The following is an 18,209-nucleotide window of genomic DNA, read 5'->3' as shown; positions in this document are numbered from 1 at the left end:
ATTCTTTATTCAATCTGGACTTCTTTTTAGGCCCATAACCTCCGGTCCAAAGTTTTGGTAGATTCCTTGACGGGCAGTTCTTGGCTTGAAGACAAAGAAAAGCAAAATAAAGGAAAAACCCTTCCCTTTCTCCTCCCAATCAGAAAGAGACAAGTACAAATCACCGAATCCATAATTCAAACATGTTCCGAAACCAGTACGATACCGATGTGACCACGTGGTCGCCGGCGGGGCGTCTTTTTCAAGTAGAGTATGCGATGGAGGCGGTGAAGCAAGGGTCGGCTGCGATAGGGCTGAGATCAAAGACGCACGTGGTCTTAGCGTGCGTGAATAAGGCCAGCTCCGAGCTTTCTTCTCACCAGAAGAAGATATTCAAGGTCGATGACCACATCGGCGTCGCCATTGCTGGTCTTACTGCAGACGGACGCGTCCTCTCCAGATACATGCGCAATGAGTGCATCAATTATTCCTACACATACGAGTCGCAGCTCCCCGTCGGGCGTCTTGTTGTTCAGCTTGCTGACAAGGCTCAGGTTTGATTTTTGTTTCAGTTTTGTTAAATGTTTTAGTAAGTTACTAATGTGTTTTTCCGCGGTAGTGCTATTTTGATTATTTTTGTGTAACTAATACGGAAGGGTTAGCCGATTTTGAGTTGTGAAAAACCAAACAAGAATTCTTTGATTAAAATTCAAGATTCCTTTGAGCTTTTACTCAGTCAGTTTCGGTGCATGAGAAATGTAAACTCGAATCAGAAATTAACGCATTGAAGTTTACTTTGCTCGGTCTCAAGCTCGGTCGTTGAGACATACTCCAAGGCAGCCAACTGCGCTCTAAGAGATTTTTTTTGCTTTGAGTAATGAATGAAAAATATACAAATACAATTGGCTTTCAAGTATTTATATCGACTCCTAAACAGTAGCTCTAACTACTAACCGATTTAGTTATCTTATATGATATCCAAGCCGAATAAAAGTTATCCAACCCAACTCATTTGTTGATGCCCCATTCCTTTCCTTGCATATGTGAGGTAGTAAGTAGGTCACGTACATTTGTTCCAGATCAATGAATGCGGAACAAAGATAGGCGGATTCCCATTTGTTACAGCTTGCTTGTCCACTAACCATGCGGGATCCGAGAGGGGCCCGTGCTCCTGATTAGTGTTTAATAACCAAACAACCAGGATTCGACAACCCAACTACTGGGCACCGCTACCTGACGATTCACCAGACGCGTCAAAGCCTCCTGGATAACCTGTTATGATACAAAAACAACCACAATATAGAAAGAAAAGAGGGTCAAGCCCCATTACGACGAATCAGTAAAATTATGACAATTATAACTGACGTAAAATAAAATCAAGTAAAATGCAATGAAATGCAATGCAACGCATGTCGGTGACAACAAAATAATGGATACATAAACGGAGTCCAAATGAAACGCATCAACAACAGGAACAGTGGCCACCCGTGCCAGGAATGCAACAACGAAGCATCAAGCCGCCGCTCATCCACGCACGTAGCATCGACGGTCCGGTAACGACCCGGTCAGTCATCGTGCAATCATCAAGAGTGTGCTAATCCTATCACTCGCTCCATCTATGACATGTAAGGAGTGATCTAATCTTATCACTCGCTCCATAGATGATTCAACAGCTCAACAAGTCAATAATGATAGCAATCAACGGAGTCAAGTCTCGAAATGCTACGAACTAATAGTATCAACTCAAATAAATCCATGAATGCAATCACATTATTCACAGAAGCACATAAGACACGCCACAACTCATTACCAAAATACTTAATGTCATTCCACATCATTATAGACGTCATAATGAACTAGTTCATGCATGCCTCAACTGATACTTAATTTACCTATGAAATATCCTAAGGTTTTCTCGAAGAATCCAATCATGTGGAAAATAATGCATTTCATATCAAGTTCTATTTATTTTTCCAATATTTGAAAATTTAGCCTAAAATTCCAAAAATTCTTAATTTAGGCTTTAATATTTCTAAATTAATATACGACAATTCTATAGCATCTAAACATCTGATTATTGAACACCAAAATTCGATAACCCAATTTTAAAAGTCTGAATTTTCGAAATTATTTCCAAATAAATTCCAAAAATCTGATATATACCTCTAATCGGCCCAATTCTTATACCTACAATCAATAATATAACAAATATCAATATTGGTACCAAATTTAACCCAAAAAAATACAGCAACCTTGAACAATTTATGGAATCGTAATTTATACCTCAATATATATGCCAAAATGAAGTATATGACAAGGGGAACAAAACCCCTCAATCAATTTCCGAATTCTGGCGACGTTTGACGGCACTTCGACGATGGGTTTGTCGAAAAGTTTCGATAAACCCTTCAATATCAGTACTAAAACGTATCTCTCGTCATGAGCTTTCCGAAGATGTATTTACTTTTGTTTTTCGACAACCGATGGCGTAGATACGACCGGTCAAAGGCGTCGAAATTGGTTGAAGAAGAAGGATAAGCTTTCGGCTGAAGCAAACAATTGAGAGAGAGGATTATGTTTCTTATTTTATTATTGTTATTAAAAAAAAACAGTATATGTGTTAAATGCGCTGGGATTTGGAACAAATTGGGTTGAGCTCTAACATTCTCCCTTTATAATAAACGATTTCGTCCTCGAAATCTAACATACACAACATTTATACAAAAGTGGTTTATAAACATTTACCACTGATAGTACATAGGGAAATCGAATACATGGAATAATTTATTGTATTTTCAAACAAATGAGGTCATTCATGACGCATTTTAGCCTTTAATTCCCATGTAGATTCTTTCCTCTCATTTCTACTTCATTGCACCATAACTAGTGGAATCATCTTGTTCCTGGGTTGCTTTTCTTTATGATCAAGAATTTGCACTGGATGCTCAACTTATCTAAGGGAACTATCCAACCCCACCTCATCAGTCCTAATATAGATACATGAAACACATCATGTATCGCAGACAAACTCTGTGGCAAGTCCAAATGATAAGCCAAAGTGCCAATCCTCTCACCAATCGAATATGGACCAATATAACGCGGAGCTAGCTTCCCTTTGCGCCCAAATCTCATAGTACCACGAAACGATAATACTTTCAATAAAACCTGATCGCCAACCTGAAATTCCGATTTCCCTATATACTATCAGTTTAAATGTTTATAAACCATTTTTGTATAAATGTTGTGTATGCTAGATTTCGTCCTTCGAGGACGAAATCGTTTATTAGGATGGGAGAATGTTAGAGCCGAACCCAATTTGTTCCAAAGCCCAGCCCATTTAACACATATTTTTTTTTTTAAATAATAATAATAAAAATAAGAAACAGAATATTCTTTCTCATGTGTCTGCTTCAGCCGAAAGTTTATCCATCTTCTTCAAGCAATTTCGCCGCCTTTGACTTGTTGTATCTCCGCCACCGGTTGTCGAAAAATTAAAGTAAATACATCTTCGGAAAGCCTGTGACGAGAGCTACGTTTTAGTACCGATATTGAAGGGTTTCTTGAAACTTTTCGACAAACATGTCGTCGTTTTCATCGTCGATTTTCCGTCGTACGTCGCCGGAATTCGGAAATTGATTGAGGAGTTTTGTTCCCCTTTTCATATACTTCATTTTGGTATATATATTGAGGTATAAATTATTCCATAATTGAGAATAATTTCGAAAATTCAGAATTTTAAAATTGAGTTTTCGAATTTTAGTGTTTAATAATTAGATGTTTAGATGCTATAGAATTGTAGTATATTAATTTTAGAAATATTAAAGCCTAAATTAAGAGTTTTTGGAATTTTTGGCTAAATTTTCAAATATTGGAAAAATAAATGATACTTGATATGAAATGAATTATTTGACACATGATTGGATTTTTCGAGAAATCCTTAGGATATTTCAGTGATAAATTAAGTATCAGTTGAGGTACGCATGAACTGTTTCATTATGGCCTCTATAATGAGGTGGAAGGACATTAAGTATTTCGGTAATGAGTTGTGGCGTGCTTTATGTGCTTCTATGAATAACGTGATTGTATTCATGTATTTACTTGAGTTGATACTATTAGTGCATAGCATTTCGAGTTTTGACTCCATTGATTGCTATCATTATTGATCTGTTGAGTCATCTATGGAGCGAGTAATAGGATTAGATAACTCCTGACATCTCATCGATGAGCGAGTGATTGGATTAGCACATTTTTATGACTGCACGAGGACTGACCGGGTCGCTACCGGACCCTCGATAATGTGTGCATGGATGAACAACGGCTTGATGTTTCTATTGGCTCACAAAGGAAAATTTTTAATCGCTTTCGCTGTTTAAATTAACAAATCCTAGTTGTTTGGCCATTAAATGCTAATCGGGAGCACGGGCCCCCACAGTTGGTATGCAATGTTGATTGGATCCAGATGCAGAGCCAAAAAACAACAGTTTTATTTGAGGACTGGTAGTTGGTGATGACAAATTGGTATAGCCATGGGGAAAGTGTGAAGAATCTGAGATTGGGGATTATTTCAATTGGAAATAACCAATTTAGCTGGCGTTATATTGATACTATATTGTAGTATTAGTTGTACTATCCTTGAATCTGCTGATTTAACGAGGAACAATGGCTGCTAAAAATGATCTTTGTAACTCCGTCAACTTTTGAGGTCATCTTTGTATAGTTGCTTCTCAAATGTCAATCGAAGTTAAGTATCCATTAGTAATAAGGTTCAAAGTGACACGTTAATCTTTGTCTTGAAGGATTGCTTCTATATCTTGTTTGGTACCCGACTCCAGTGATGATGATGGGTTATGAACAACTCTGTTGGCCATTTTGTATGTTAGATTAGATGTAGATTTATGTCCGTTTCAAGTATCTGGTATGGTGCTACTTAACCGTTATAACATCCACTCATTGTTTTTTTTTTTATTTCTCCTGATCAAATGTGTAATTGAAGGAGAACTCTGGTGTTTTGTAAATTTATCTGGTAAAAAAGGCGTGTTAATATGTCAGAGTGGCTTCCCTCCCCTTTTTTTCAATCTTTGATTGAAGAAGTGTCTTTTGTTTTCTCGTAGAAGTAGTCACTTTTTTCGTCTTGGTTAACCTTAATGCAGGTCTGCACACAACGATCATGGAAGCGACCTTACGGTGTTGGTCTGCTGGTCGGTGGTCTTGATGAATCAGGAGCTCACCTATATTACAACTGTCCAAGTGGTAATTACTTTGAATATCAAGCATTTGCAATTGGATCTCGGTCACAGGCTGCAAAAACTTACTTAGAACGGAAGTTTGAGAGTTTCATGGAATCACCACGAGATACTCTGATCAAGGACGCACTTTTTGCGTTGAGGGAAACTATACAAGGAGAAAAAATGACGAGCTCGATATGCACAATTGCCATAATGGGGGTAGGGGAGGCATTCCATATACTGGATCAAGAAACTGTGGAATTCTTGCTCAATGAATTTGAGGTTGTAGGTGAAGATACCCCTACCGATGAGGCTGCTGCTCCAGATCAATCTCGTGATGCTGATGCAGGTGCTGCTACCGCTGGTGACCAAGGCGTTGCTCCAATGGATATCTGATACCGTATCCAACATCACTGCGTCTCTTGTTAAAAATTGGTGACATGTTTACTAAATATCCTTTTTAACAGACAGAAGATGCCGGAGCAAAAGGATACTCTGTTGTTGAGCTGCATTGACATCATCCTCACTGTTTCAACAATTTGAGTTATCCCCTTGTAACTTGCTCCGTACTCGGCCAAAATTTTTCTCGTTCAGAATAGATGGATGTCTTTTGGTATCACTTCATGCTATTTTCATTTCAACATTTGTTTGTGGATTGTTTCGGTCAAAAATTATTGGAAGTTATGTTGGCATTATTGATTATTGTATGCTAGATATAAATAGGACTATAAAAAACACGTTTTTTTATTGTTTCGGTTAAAAATAGATTGATGGCATTTGCTATCACTTCAGCCGCAAAAATTATGTGTTGAAACGAATTTCTCAAGAAGCCCTCGGCAGGAAGAGAAACAGCCATCGCTTATCAATGCAAAAAATGATTCAGAAAACTAATTACTAATGGTGAAATAGTATCTCAAATACAGGTGTCGTCATGCAGATATAGGTTACAGCATGGTTCCCATTGTAAATTGGACATATCCAGTCAACACAAGTCCTCGCTTAATTTGTGAGAGTGGTCAATTGTACCACAAATTCTGCGCAAACTCGAGTTCAAAACAGCCTCTGGGGAAAAAATCTCCTTTCACAGCCTTTTGGGACTTATGAGGTACAATGCTTTCAGGTTGAGTTTTGCGGACTACCCCGAGCATCGAATCATGATACCCTTCATCGCGACGAGCATATTTCTTGCGCTATGCATTTTCGAACTCAATTTCGTCAAAGGGTTTGGCATTTTCAGCAGCATGGACCTAGGCAATTTTGATGTAATTTGTGGCTGATTGGGATATGAAAGCTATTTCTTCGTCAGTAAGTTTCCTGATAAATTTTCGCGGGATTACCAGCCCACACCTGTAATAAACCGCTATATCTTAACATAGATTCCAGACATACTAAAAATCAATGGGCATAATAACGTTAATCGGCATGTTGTAACTCTATTTTTTTATTTTTATTTTTTGGAAAAAGACAAGGACCCCAATGGATGGGGGTTTAAGTTCACCTAACAAGTATAATAACCTTCTAGTCCCACTCATGCGGGTATATGTCTAATTTCATGGTAGTTTGTTGTATTTGGTAATTTGTTAGATTGTGGGTATCATTAAATATTTGTGCTTAATGAATAATTGTAATGTTTATTTCCATATACATGCAATTTAAAATATAATTAAATTAAATATTAAATATTTATTAGTTTGGCTAATGCTCAATGGTAATTGTTTGAAATAATTGAATAAAAATTATGTTAACTCTATAACTTGTAATGCTATTAAACAAGAATAATAAAATTAAATTGTTAAACAAATTAATATTTGGGATTTAATGGAAATAGAGATTTAAGTAGAAACAGAGAAATAAGCTCACACATTTATTCATTATAATAATAATAATTCAAAGCAACAACATAGGCACATCACATACTATAGAAACACCTTGAAACAAGATTCCTTAGACAAACTGATCAAGATACTCTTCCACAGTTTTGTATTCAACCTCTGGATAGAGCTCAGAGGCCTCGACCCCGAACGAGGGCTCGATTTCGAAATACGTTTGATCCCCCTTCACAAAGATTGAGTGGTTGATGGAGAGTATGACGTTGAGAGGGGTTGGAGCTTCTGCGATTTGTTTCAAGACTTGTTCTTCGGGGACATACTCTTTCTCCAATGTTTTACCAATCTTCTTCTCCCACAATGAAACAAGATGATTGAATGAGTAGATATTCTTGGGTGGCTTGATGAACAGAATCTTGTTCAACTGTTCTTGGATCATCCACTGCTTTGATCGTATATGTGCCGATATCGTGCTCATAATTGAAGATAGCTGCAAATCATAGAGGACAAAAATCAAGACAGTACTATCAGAATGGTTTATTTCTTATTTGAATGAAGTTAATAATAATAATGCTGAGATACATATATATATGTATGATGTAAATATGATACCTTTAGCGTTGCCATCTCCTAAGATAATCACTTTATCTCTGGGGGGAGCAGTAGCGCCTGGTTGACTTAGCGTTCGGAGCGAATAGCCCGCGAAATAGTTGGATGACACATAGGTGTAAGGTATTCCTTCTGCTTCAATTGCTCTGCGGATTTGAACTTTAGTTTCAAATGCAGACTTTGCCGGTTCAACAGCGCGAGAACGATCTACATCGTTCCCGAATTCCGAAGGCAAGAATCTCTACAACATTATAACAAAAATAGTTTGGATTGATCACAATCGATAGCTAAAATTTGGCTAGTCTACAAACTGACGATAGCAACATATCAAGCCAACCTTGACATTTCCAGCCTCTTTAATAGCAGCAATGATCTTCACTTGATCAGCCAACTGAAAGTGACCAACTGTGGATATGACCACATCCACTTGCTTTATAGCCTTCACCAAGCTCTCGTGATCATACAAATCACCCTGCATGTATAATTTCCGGAAACATGCATAATCCAACCTTTTTAACTAGCAAAAAGAAAGGGTTCAAAGAAGCAATCTTTTAGTGGAAATTAAAGTAAACAAAAAAACATACAGTAAGAACGGTGACACCAGCTTTCTTGAAACCCTCGACGACTTTGCCTTTAACAGGATCAGAAATGGTGCTCTCTCTGAACAAAGCAAACGTGGGGTGGCCGGATTTGGCGCTTGCTTCCAATACGAATTTGCCGATGTACCCTGTTCCTCCGATTATCAGAATCTTGCTCCTCTCAGCCATTTTCTTGCTCTTTTTCCCCCTTCGAGAACTTGTGGGACAGAAGTCGTTAAAAAGAATAAGTTGGTTGGCAGTAAGATGGTGTTATGTTGAGCCCCGGTGTAGGCTATATATATACTCGAGATACCACACTACAAGCGATATATGATTTATGTATAATATTTTATTATTATTATTTTCGTATTATATTTTATCAACTAATTGATTCAGTAACTAAATTTAACATATACTTTTTACTAATATTTTTTCATAGATGATCTAAATAAAATATTTGTCTCACAAAATTATCTATGGATCCGTCTTACATGAATTTTGTATTAGTTGTATGTACATTTTCTTCCACCACATTAACTTCAAATCTAATAAAAAAAATTTAAAAAAAAATAATTGATTAAAGTTATTTTACAAATTTTCTCGTTTATCCTTGAATTGGAATAAAATTTTTGGTGCTAGCATGAACAATAATCATGATAACGTCCGGATTAAACAACAATTATGGTGACGTTGTATTGAGACGATATAGTGGCCATTATGCATTTCCCTAGGCATGCGAGAGCCTTTGATTAAAGGAAAGACAATTAGAGTAGGTGCTCGGTGCTTTGGTAACCATTATGGAATTGACCTTTTTGTTGTTATTAGGAATCCAACCACAGCAATAGAAACGTTAGACTTATTGATACAAAGACAAATATTTATGTGAGACGATCTTATGTATCGTATTTTGTGAGACGAATATCTTATTTGAGTCATCCATGAAAAATTATTACTTTTTATGCTAAAGAAAAGACAATTAGAGTAGGTGCTCGGTGCTTTGGTAACCATTATGGAATTGACCTTTTTGTTGTTATTAGGAATCCAACCACAGCAATAGAAACGTTAGACTTATTGATACAAAGACAAACATTTATGTGAGACGATCTTATGGATCGTATTTTGTGAGACGAATATCTTATTTGGGTCATCCATACAAAAATTATTATTTTTTATGCTAAAGAAAAGACAATTAGAGTAGGTGCTCGGTGCTTTGGTAACCATTATGGAATTGACCTTTTTGTTGTTATTAGGAATCCAACCACAGCAATAGAAACGTTAGATTTATTGACACAAGAGCCAAAGTTTGTGTGAGACAGTCCCGCGTGTCGTATTTTATGAGACATAAATCTTATTTGGATCATCTGTGAAAAGTATTATTTTTTTATGCTAAGAGTATTATTTTTTATATTGAATATCGATAGGGTTGACCCGTCTCACAGATAAATATTCGTGAGACCGTCTCACAAGAGACATAATCTAAAAAAAATCCCATTTCAAATCGATAATTGGTAGTTAATTACTCTCGTCAAGATTTTAAATCTCTATTTTTCAATGGATTGTTATATGGATAGCATGATTTTTAGTAATTTTCCATGAAAATTAAGTTATGATCTTGTAAATTTGATATATTTTTATTTCTTTGATTATATTTTATATGATGGGATTGAAGGAATTTTTTATATAATAAATATAATATAATTAAACTACTCACACAAGTGAAATTTGAACTCGATACGGAAATAGATGTTGAGTCGTACTTCAATTGGTAGACCAAGGGAGCTTTGGCCTTATTTCTTTGATTCTATGAATCTGAACTAAAGATAGTCTATGTTCACTTGGGTCGTGCCCTTACCTTTGTCTGTTTCCTACTCTTTAGTTTCAAATTTAAATAATACCAAAACTCCTTGGCAGGTGATGTTTGAGGTTAGGAGGTCCCTGATTGGTGAATGAATTAAGTTCCAAAACAGTGGATTATTCATTGTCAATTCTCGTTGTAATTTACGATACATTACGTAGATAATAAATCTTTTGATCATATGAATTTTATATAGATATATGACCAAATTCATAATGAGTAGGTCTCTTGTGAGACGGTCTCACGAATCTTTATCTATGAGACGAGTCAACCCTATCGATATTCACAATAAAAATTAATACTTTTAACATAAAAAGTAATATTTTTTCATAGATGACCCAAATAAGATATTCATCTCGCAAAATACGAAATGTGAAACCGTCTCACACAAGTTTTTGACATTCATAATATATTTATTGATGAATGCAATTATTTATATTATATAAGTCGTGTCATATTTCACTTTAATGTTAGCTTGGGTTCCTTAATCTAACAACTTCATAAAATGTGATTGATTATCTTAAAACGATGTCAACTTTGTGCAAACTTGTGTGACATTCACGTTAGATAAAATTTCTCATAGCTTAAATTGAATTTCACCGATGAAAATTGGCTAAGACGTGAGAATTTATGGTACAATCAAACATTTTAGTCATGTCTTTTTCTAGAATTATGTAGAAGCATTCAAAAGATTCTGGATCGATTCTAGAAAATTCCTGAAGATTGTAAAGAGCTATAAAGGCGATAAACGAACTATGGAATATGCAAGATATTTGGTAGTTGACAAAGTAATATTACATTTAAAAATAGAGTGACTCTCATTTGAGACCGTCTCACGGATTATAATCTGTGAGACAGGTCAACCCTACTCATATTCACAATAAAAAGTAATACTCTTAGCATAAAAAGTAATATTTTTTCATGGGTGACCCAAATAAGAGATCCGTCTCACAAATACGACCCGTGAGACCGTCTCACACAAGTTTTTGCCTTAAAAAAAATGACTTTTCATTGTATAAATACTCCAATATACTTGGAAGGATCATTTTTTTTTTTCTAAAAATGAAGTTTGACAAAGATTATTGCGACAGATTCCCAAAATTCTCCATTAGATATAGTTTCATACTAATGTAGTACAAAAGAAATTCTTAGATTTTGTATTAATATGGTAGACTGATATAATATACTAGGCTAGTCAATTTCCTATCCATCTCACCAAGCATCCACCATGAATCAATTTAAATTATAAAGCATTCAAAATACAAAACAAGAAATCAGTTGGCCTTTTAAGTCAACACTTATCTTGAATTATATTTGGTTATCCATTCCCTAAAATAAGTGAAAATATGGTCCAAATGGACTTTTTGTTGGGCTTCACATTTTCGGAATGAAATGTGTTGATGGAGTTTGGAGACAGAAATTGGGCTTCATATGATGTACTTAGGCATTTTATCAAGAAATTTTATGGAGGTCCGATTTATAAAGTAAAATTTGATGTCTCCTTTTGTTTGATGTATGTTGTAGCATAATGTATATTGTTGGAAATTCAATCAAAACTTCATATTGAAAATTGATCGGGCAGATTATGAGTTAGTTGAGTTAGTCTCATGTGAGACGGGTCAACCCTACCCATATTCACAATAAAAAGTAATACTTTTAGCATAAAAAGTAATATTTTTTCATGGATGATCCAAAAAGAGATCTGTCTCACAAATACGACCCGTGAGACCGTCTCATACAAGTTTTTGCCGAGTTAATAAGATTGAAATATATTTTACTGGTATGAGGTTTTTGAGTGAAGTAGTCCAAAGGGCTTAGAACCATAATGGGTAATATCATACCATTGTGAAAATATGTGTTAAATTGTACAACATATATATCCTCTCAAATGGTGGATTGTGGGTCGGTCCGTTCCGCCGGCTTTTTGACAACTTAAGCTGTAAAATTAAAACAAAGTTGCAAATAAAATATAACCCAGTAAAGAAAATAAAAAGATAATTTATGTCACGAGAACAATATAATATTATTATTAATGAAAAAAAAAATAGCCAAGTTGGTGGAATTGAAGGATAACAAAAGGTAAAATCAGCCTAGCATATGTTTCCTGAATCAATGTTAGTGCACGCTCGTAGATATATCTCCTTATCTTTCGGAATAAATTTCAGTTCTATGGGTCACACGCACCTTTGCTCGATCCTTTTCAAAGTTGATTCAACCGTTTGAAAATATTTTTCCCAAATTCCAAATTTATGACTTTTAATTCAAATATTCTTCATGATTTTCTTACCTCATTAAGCATTAACACAAGATTAGTACAAGATATGCGGAAAATTCGATTATACCCATACATACACTGTCAGCACGGGCTAAGATCTTGACATGTGTCATGAAGTAGATCTCACAAACCAAAATATGCTCTTCATATATATATATATATATATATATATATATATATATATGTTTGTATGTATATATGGTTGTATGTATATATGTTTCCATATATTGAAATCTTTTGGGGACTAAAAAGAGCCAATGAAGTCATCGATTTTAATTAAAAGGGCCTTTTTTAGTATTTTCTTTAAAACCAACCAATGGGGACATTTTTCTTGAATTTTTAAATTGAAAGCTGTTATCAAATTATATATTAACTTTAGGGTCAACATTCAAAATTAACAACTGGGGGAATCATGGTACTGTAACATGTTCCATCAGAAATTTTCAAAAGCAATGGTGATGAATTAAAAGATTTGGTGTGATCTGGAATCAATTCTACGCCAAGGGAAGGGCAGGACTGAAATCAAGATTTAATAAAAAGATTCCAAACAAGAGGAATAATTTCACTTGATATTCAAATCAAATGACCATCATGATACTATATAGCCTATATTAATTGCAAACTAAAATTTATTTTTAGTTTTTTTTTAGAATCGAGGTTTCGTCACTTTATTAAAAATTATAAATAGGGGTAATGACTCTATTCAAATATTTTAAATTGTACTAACAGAGACAATTATTGCACCATAACAAACTTCCTCTCAATAATTGTACTCATTGTAATCAATGAGAATCGAATTCACGACTCTGATACTCGTTGTAAGAAGAAGCGTTTGTTGCTTTACCAAAAACTATAACTAGTGATAATTAATGATGTAACTCAAATCTTTTAAATTGTATAACAGTACAAACATCATGGTTTAATCGTCATACTCATCAGAGACAATTATTGCACATAAAACATCTTTCTCCAATTCATATATTCAGTTTGTTTGAAATTAAATCTCGATTTCATAAATATTTTTTTATGTACCTTGTGAAAAATGTATGGCATATATAAATATAGATGTACACAAATTCCTGTCGATTAGTTAAATGTGTTGGAGCATCTATCTTAAGCAGTCTGTCTTGTTGATCAGATTAAGGGATCTAATCCTACCATGTGGGCGACCGAAATTCCCCGGGTATTCATTCCACTTGCTCGTGATGATATTATTATAAAAAGACCAAAAAAGGGACTTTAGAAAAATTCACCAAAATCCTGTCTTTCAATTAATATTCACAAAATCCTGTCAACTTGCCCTATTCCACCACCTTTAATTCATCTGATCTAGCTATATATAAAGTGCACTTTGCTCGACAAATACCTCAAACAACATCAAAACTTGTTTAGATAGTATACACTTAGCTTCTCCGGCCTCTAGCTAATGTCGTCGAGTTCTAGTCAATCGTCGCGTTTCATGACATGGACGCCCAAGCAGAACAAGCAGTTCGAAGAGGCTCTGGCCAAACACGACAGGGATACGCCGGATCGTTGGCATAACATAGCCAAGGCAGTTGGTGGGAAATCAGCGGAGGAAGTGAAGAGACATTATGAAGCTCTCGTTAAAGACATTATGCACATAGAAAACGATCAAGTCCCTATACCTAATTATGGAGCTATCCCAAGCAATCACAGAGGATATGGCAACGAATACAGGTATTTAAAACAACTCTTCTACTTTCACATGCACATGCATTTCAAATTTTCAAGAAATCAAGATTTGATGCTGGCCGCTGGGATTTCTCTTCTGTTTGGAATTATGAAATAATGTTCCACTCTAAGTGTCACCTTTTTTTTAAAACATGAATATTGATTGAAACGTTCATTTTAGCTTTTGAAGTTTATTTTCATGACTAGCATTGTTCATTTACATTCATAAAATGTAAATTACAGTATATCACATTTGAAACAGGAAATTTATCTTGATAATTTTTTCCTTTTCTTGGTTTTTTTGCCGTGGCTCGCGTTCTATTTTTTGCAACAGGCTTTTCAAGAATCTCAGTCTACAGTAGCGAACTGGTGTGAGGTCAAATACTTTGATCGTCGGAAGCTCTTGCGCGGTGAAATACATATTAAGGGAGTATTTGCAACATAGAGGAAAAATCGATTATGTATTTTTCCTTGACAAATTTGTGAAGTAAACATCCATAATCATTTTTTTTTGTAGTTGCAAATACTCCCTGATTGTGTTAGCTTTATATATGTACAAGGAACATTATACTATGATGATTATCCAATATGCTAATTGGAACATTTGTCTTCAATTTTTGTTCCAAAGTGCTTTGATGTCAAATATTCGAGCTGATTGGATAAATAATTAAGTTATTTCATCATTTATTAAATTCGATTTGAAATTTAAAATTATTTAAATAAAAAAAATGGAATTCACTTAAGAAAGTCATTCAAAAGTCAAAATCATAGCTCTCTATCGATGTATATCTAGATTGAATTTTCATGAATGAAGCGATCGATTTTCATGATAGTTGAAATGAGATTTAAAGATTCGATCGACCATATATGCTCAAGAATCTAATTAAAATCAAGATATCACGTAATGCAGCAAAATAAATGGATATGTAGCAACGTTTAGAATTTTAGACTATATTTGGGATGGAATGATTTGGATTCGGAAAAATATAGACGAACTTCAAACGTATTTATTGTGTGAATGTGAAATTTATTACGTTGATTCATGAATAATTGTATAATGAAAGAAAGATAAATGAAAATTAAAAGCATCGAGCAAGTATGTATGATTATAAAAAAATTATCATTCGATCCAAATGTACTCGTAAATTGTCGCAACCGAAGTATTTCACTTCAAATAGTTTGATATTAATAGTTTGATATTGATTCACCCTTTCCGCTACACCGACTTTTAACGAGAGCGCGGACATTAGTTTACAAAACATATACCATTCTAAAAAGTGTCTATTTGGTGGTGTACAATCTTTCTAGGTTCAGTTTATAAGATATTCTTTATTAGTTTTTGTCGGGAAATCAACAAAAATCCTACATTGCAAATATATGGGGAAGATCAAGTGTTAAAAACAAATTCATGAGTGTGTATACCCAAAGTGAACAATATTGTGTCATTATGGAGATAGGTGATTTCCATCCTTAACATGTAGTATCAGCATCATTGTCCAGATTGAGTCATGCACGTGGAATCCTCAAATTCTTAAAACGAAGAAGATGAAGGCCCTTGGTAAATCCGTGATGAGATCGAGGTAGGTTGTGCTCCAAATATTTCACGTAAGACGTTCGCTTTCAATGCAGTGGAGATAAGTGATCTCGAGGATGGACAGATAAGATCAATGGGATGTTAGGGCCATTAGAAGAATGTCGGTCTTTCGTTTGAGGGGAGAATCATTGAGAATTCAATCAAGTTTGACATTAAAAATGAAGCACTGGTACATCATTTAATTGTACAATAGTACTAGTCTAGTTTTCTTAAATACATATACTAATTTTGACGCTTGCACCTTGATAAATGATTCGCATACGTATTAAAAAATAAGTGGGCCATAAAATTCGACGTTACTTTTTCAGGCCTACTAGGGGGGGACGACCTAAGCCAAGTGCAAAGCAAATCCTGGGACTCCTCAAGAACCAATCCAAAAAAATTGGTACCTTTTATAGGCCTACTAAAGGATTTAGTTGTTTGACATATGCATCCACTTATATTTAAATTAGTGCCCTTTACCCGCGATGAGTGCTTAGTATATTATGTAAATTTTTCTTTTTATTTTTCGAATAACTGGCCAGCTATAATTATGAAACTATTTGTATCACTACTACATGGATATATAATATTTGTCGGGACTATGTTCGAACTTGTATATCCTTACCTGTGTGGGTTCTCTTTGTTTTGGACCAGTTGTGTGGGAGGGTTCAGGGTCGAGGAAATCCATATATCTGTGCGAGTTCATAAATAATGATTCTACCTGAGGCATTAATTAATCCTCCTGAATCATAGCTGGAATTTAAGAATTGCACCGGAAAGAATCGAACTCATTAATTGATTATCGAGTTAATTGTATTCCCGAATGATGGAAGTGGAATTAATGACATGATAATCATGTAATCAAAGAAATTAAGTTTGATGAATATATATATAGAAGGGTAATTATTGAAGCATGCAGAATGAAAACCAACAGTATTGACATATTAGTATACAAAATTAAACATGCAGCAACATAATATTTAGCAAATTTGACAGAATGAGTTTCTACAAATGTCACGATAATAATGATGAATATAAATGAAGAACATTCGATTATTTATTTGAATATATATATGACATCATAATTATGAGAATTCTTGGGGATTTTTCTTGGAAGAATTGCTCTTGTTGTTATGCATCCAAACCTTAAAAACCTGTCTCTTTACCCCAACTTCAGCACAAAACCTCTGCAATTCACTATCATCTTCTCTGGGAATCCGCCACCCTAGTTTCTCGGCGAATACCATCATCTTCTCCTTCTGCTCCGTCGTGAATTTCGTCCGGAAACGCTTCTTGCTGGAAAACTGCGGCGGCGGTGGCGCCACTTGCAAGGAGTTGAAGTTCAGCTCCTCGCTGGAAGAATCAGTGCCGCCACTTCCTGCACCTCCGCCGGAGCTGCCGAATGCCATTTTCATGGGCTGCATCATGGAACCCCAGTGAGCACCGGATCCGCCGACGCCGACACGATGATGGCTCATCGAGGGGGAAGGAAGAGGCGGAGGGAGATGGAGGGGGTGCACCATCGCACCACCGGCGACCGCTGGGTCTCCGTGATGCTCTTTGCGGTGGAAATTCCGGTGGCAGCTGCAGGCGGCGCACTTGAGCGCTTCGAGGGTCCCTTCCTCTCCGCCGGGCATGAACTCCCCACATCCGTCGGTGACGTTACCACCGATGCTAGCTGCGTGGTTCTTGAGGCATTCCCGGTAGCTAAATCTAGGGTTTGTCGCCTTGGGTTTGGAGCCACCGGAATTGGGTTCGGGGATTCTCGCTTTCTCTTGTTGAGTATTGGAGTTTTCAAGAGAGTTATTGTAGCTTTGCATCCTCATTCCTTTGTCTTCACCAGTAAACGCCGCCATTGTTACGACGATCTAATAATAAGACACCCTAAAATTAACACAGCTAAACCTTCAAACGCTACAAATCAGACCAACCCAGTACCCCAAATCCATAACTCCTCCCGAGAAACAAAACCCTAATGACAAATCACAAGAAAGATAAATTAAACGGGAATTAGAAACCCAACAGAAGAACCGAGCTTATTAAACACTGGCCAAAGAAAAGGGTTAGGAGAAATTAGATAGAAAAACAAAATAAATTCGGGGGTGGTGGTGTTGCAGTGGTTCCAACAGCCAACTAAGTACCCAACAAGAGACAGCTTGGTTGCTTGCGGTGAAGCTTAGGAGAGAGAAGAGATATATGGGGATAAGTTGGGAACAACAACGTAACTGATAGAGATTAACAGTAGAAAAGGGAAAAGAGAGAAAGAAACCGACAATGTCATGTTCGTCCTCTCTCACGCCCCTGCCACTTGGTCCCGTTCCACCACCTTCATTATTGCAATTTTTTGGGTTTCCGTCTGCACCACTTCTCTCTTCCTTTATAAATTAATAGAAATTAATTATTTAACATCCTGCATATTCCACATCGATATTGCTGATATTTACTGACAGTCAAGAGAGAGCTTAGATGGCAGTGAGATGTGTATGTGTCAATACATTCGTAAATATGATTTGTAAGTTATTATGTTTATTTGTCTAAAATACGTATAAAAAAAATATTGATTGTGTATTTTCAAAGTTGAAATAATAATAATA

The 18,209-nt window shown here is 35.6% G+C and overlaps 3 protein-coding genes and 1 pseudogene across 3 annotated transcripts; 2 read left to right on the top strand and 2 right to left on the bottom strand.

Annotated features, from left to right (window-relative positions):
- Positions 1–49: 49 nt before the first annotated feature.
- LOC140806921 (proteasome subunit alpha type-1-A-like) lies at positions 50–5,901 on the top strand. Its single transcript, XM_073163478.1, has 2 exons — positions 50–533; positions 5,130–5,901. The coding sequence occupies exons 1-2, from the start codon at positions 183–185 to the stop codon at positions 5,598–5,600; spliced, it is 822 nt and encodes a 273-aa protein (XP_073019579.1). The 5' UTR covers positions 50–182; the 3' UTR covers positions 5,601–5,901.
- A 1,144-nt stretch (positions 5,902–7,045) lies between these two features.
- Positions 7,046–8,502, bottom strand: LOC140807287 (isoflavone reductase-like protein; annotated as a pseudogene).
- A 5,203-nt stretch (positions 8,503–13,705) lies between these two features.
- LOC140807289 (protein RADIALIS-like 3) lies at positions 13,706–14,649 on the top strand. The gene is made up of 2 exons (XM_073164081.1): positions 13,706–14,045; positions 14,374–14,649. Exons 1-2 carry the CDS (start codon positions 13,774–13,776, stop codon positions 14,399–14,401), a joined length of 300 nt encoding a protein of 99 aa, XP_073020182.1. The 5' UTR covers positions 13,706–13,773; the 3' UTR covers positions 14,402–14,649.
- A 1,923-nt stretch (positions 14,650–16,572) lies between these two features.
- LOC140807288 (zinc-finger homeodomain protein 2-like) lies at positions 16,573–17,974 on the bottom strand. The gene has a single exon (XM_073164080.1). It carries the CDS (start codon positions 17,469–17,471, stop codon positions 16,701–16,703), a length of 771 nt encoding a protein of 256 aa, XP_073020181.1. The 5' UTR covers positions 17,472–17,974; the 3' UTR covers positions 16,573–16,700.
- Between the last annotated feature and the right edge of the window lie 235 nt (positions 17,975–18,209).

Source organism: Primulina eburnea, chromosome 12 (assembly GCF_022965805.1).
Source record: "Primulina eburnea isolate SZY01 chromosome 12, ASM2296580v1, whole genome shotgun sequence".
NCBI classification, from domain to species: domain Eukaryota; kingdom Viridiplantae; phylum Streptophyta; class Magnoliopsida; order Lamiales; family Gesneriaceae; genus Primulina; species Primulina eburnea.
The sequence above is the reverse complement of the archived record's forward strand: the minus strand, read 5'-3'. Positions and strand labels throughout refer to the sequence as shown.

Bases quoted from the DNA above. Each gene is read 5' to 3' on its own strand.
- LOC140807289 (XM_073164081.1), top strand. From the start codon at position 13,774: ATGTCGTCGAGTTCTAGTCAATCGTCGCGTTTCATGACATGGACGCCC. The intron at 14,046-14,373 runs GTATTTAAAACA...TTTTTGCAACAG, and splicing joins GGATATGGCAACGAATACAG to GCTTTTCAAGAATCTCAGTC.
- LOC140806921 (XM_073163478.1), top strand. From the start codon at position 183: ATGTTCCGAAACCAGTACGATACCGATGTGACCACGTGGTCGCCGGCG. The intron at 534-5,129 runs GTTTGATTTTTG...ACCTTAATGCAG, and splicing joins AGCTTGCTGACAAGGCTCAG to GTCTGCACACAACGATCATG.
- LOC140807288 (XM_073164080.1), bottom strand. From the start codon at position 17,471: ATGGCGGCGTTTACTGGTGAAGACAAAGGAATGAGGATGCAAAGCTAC.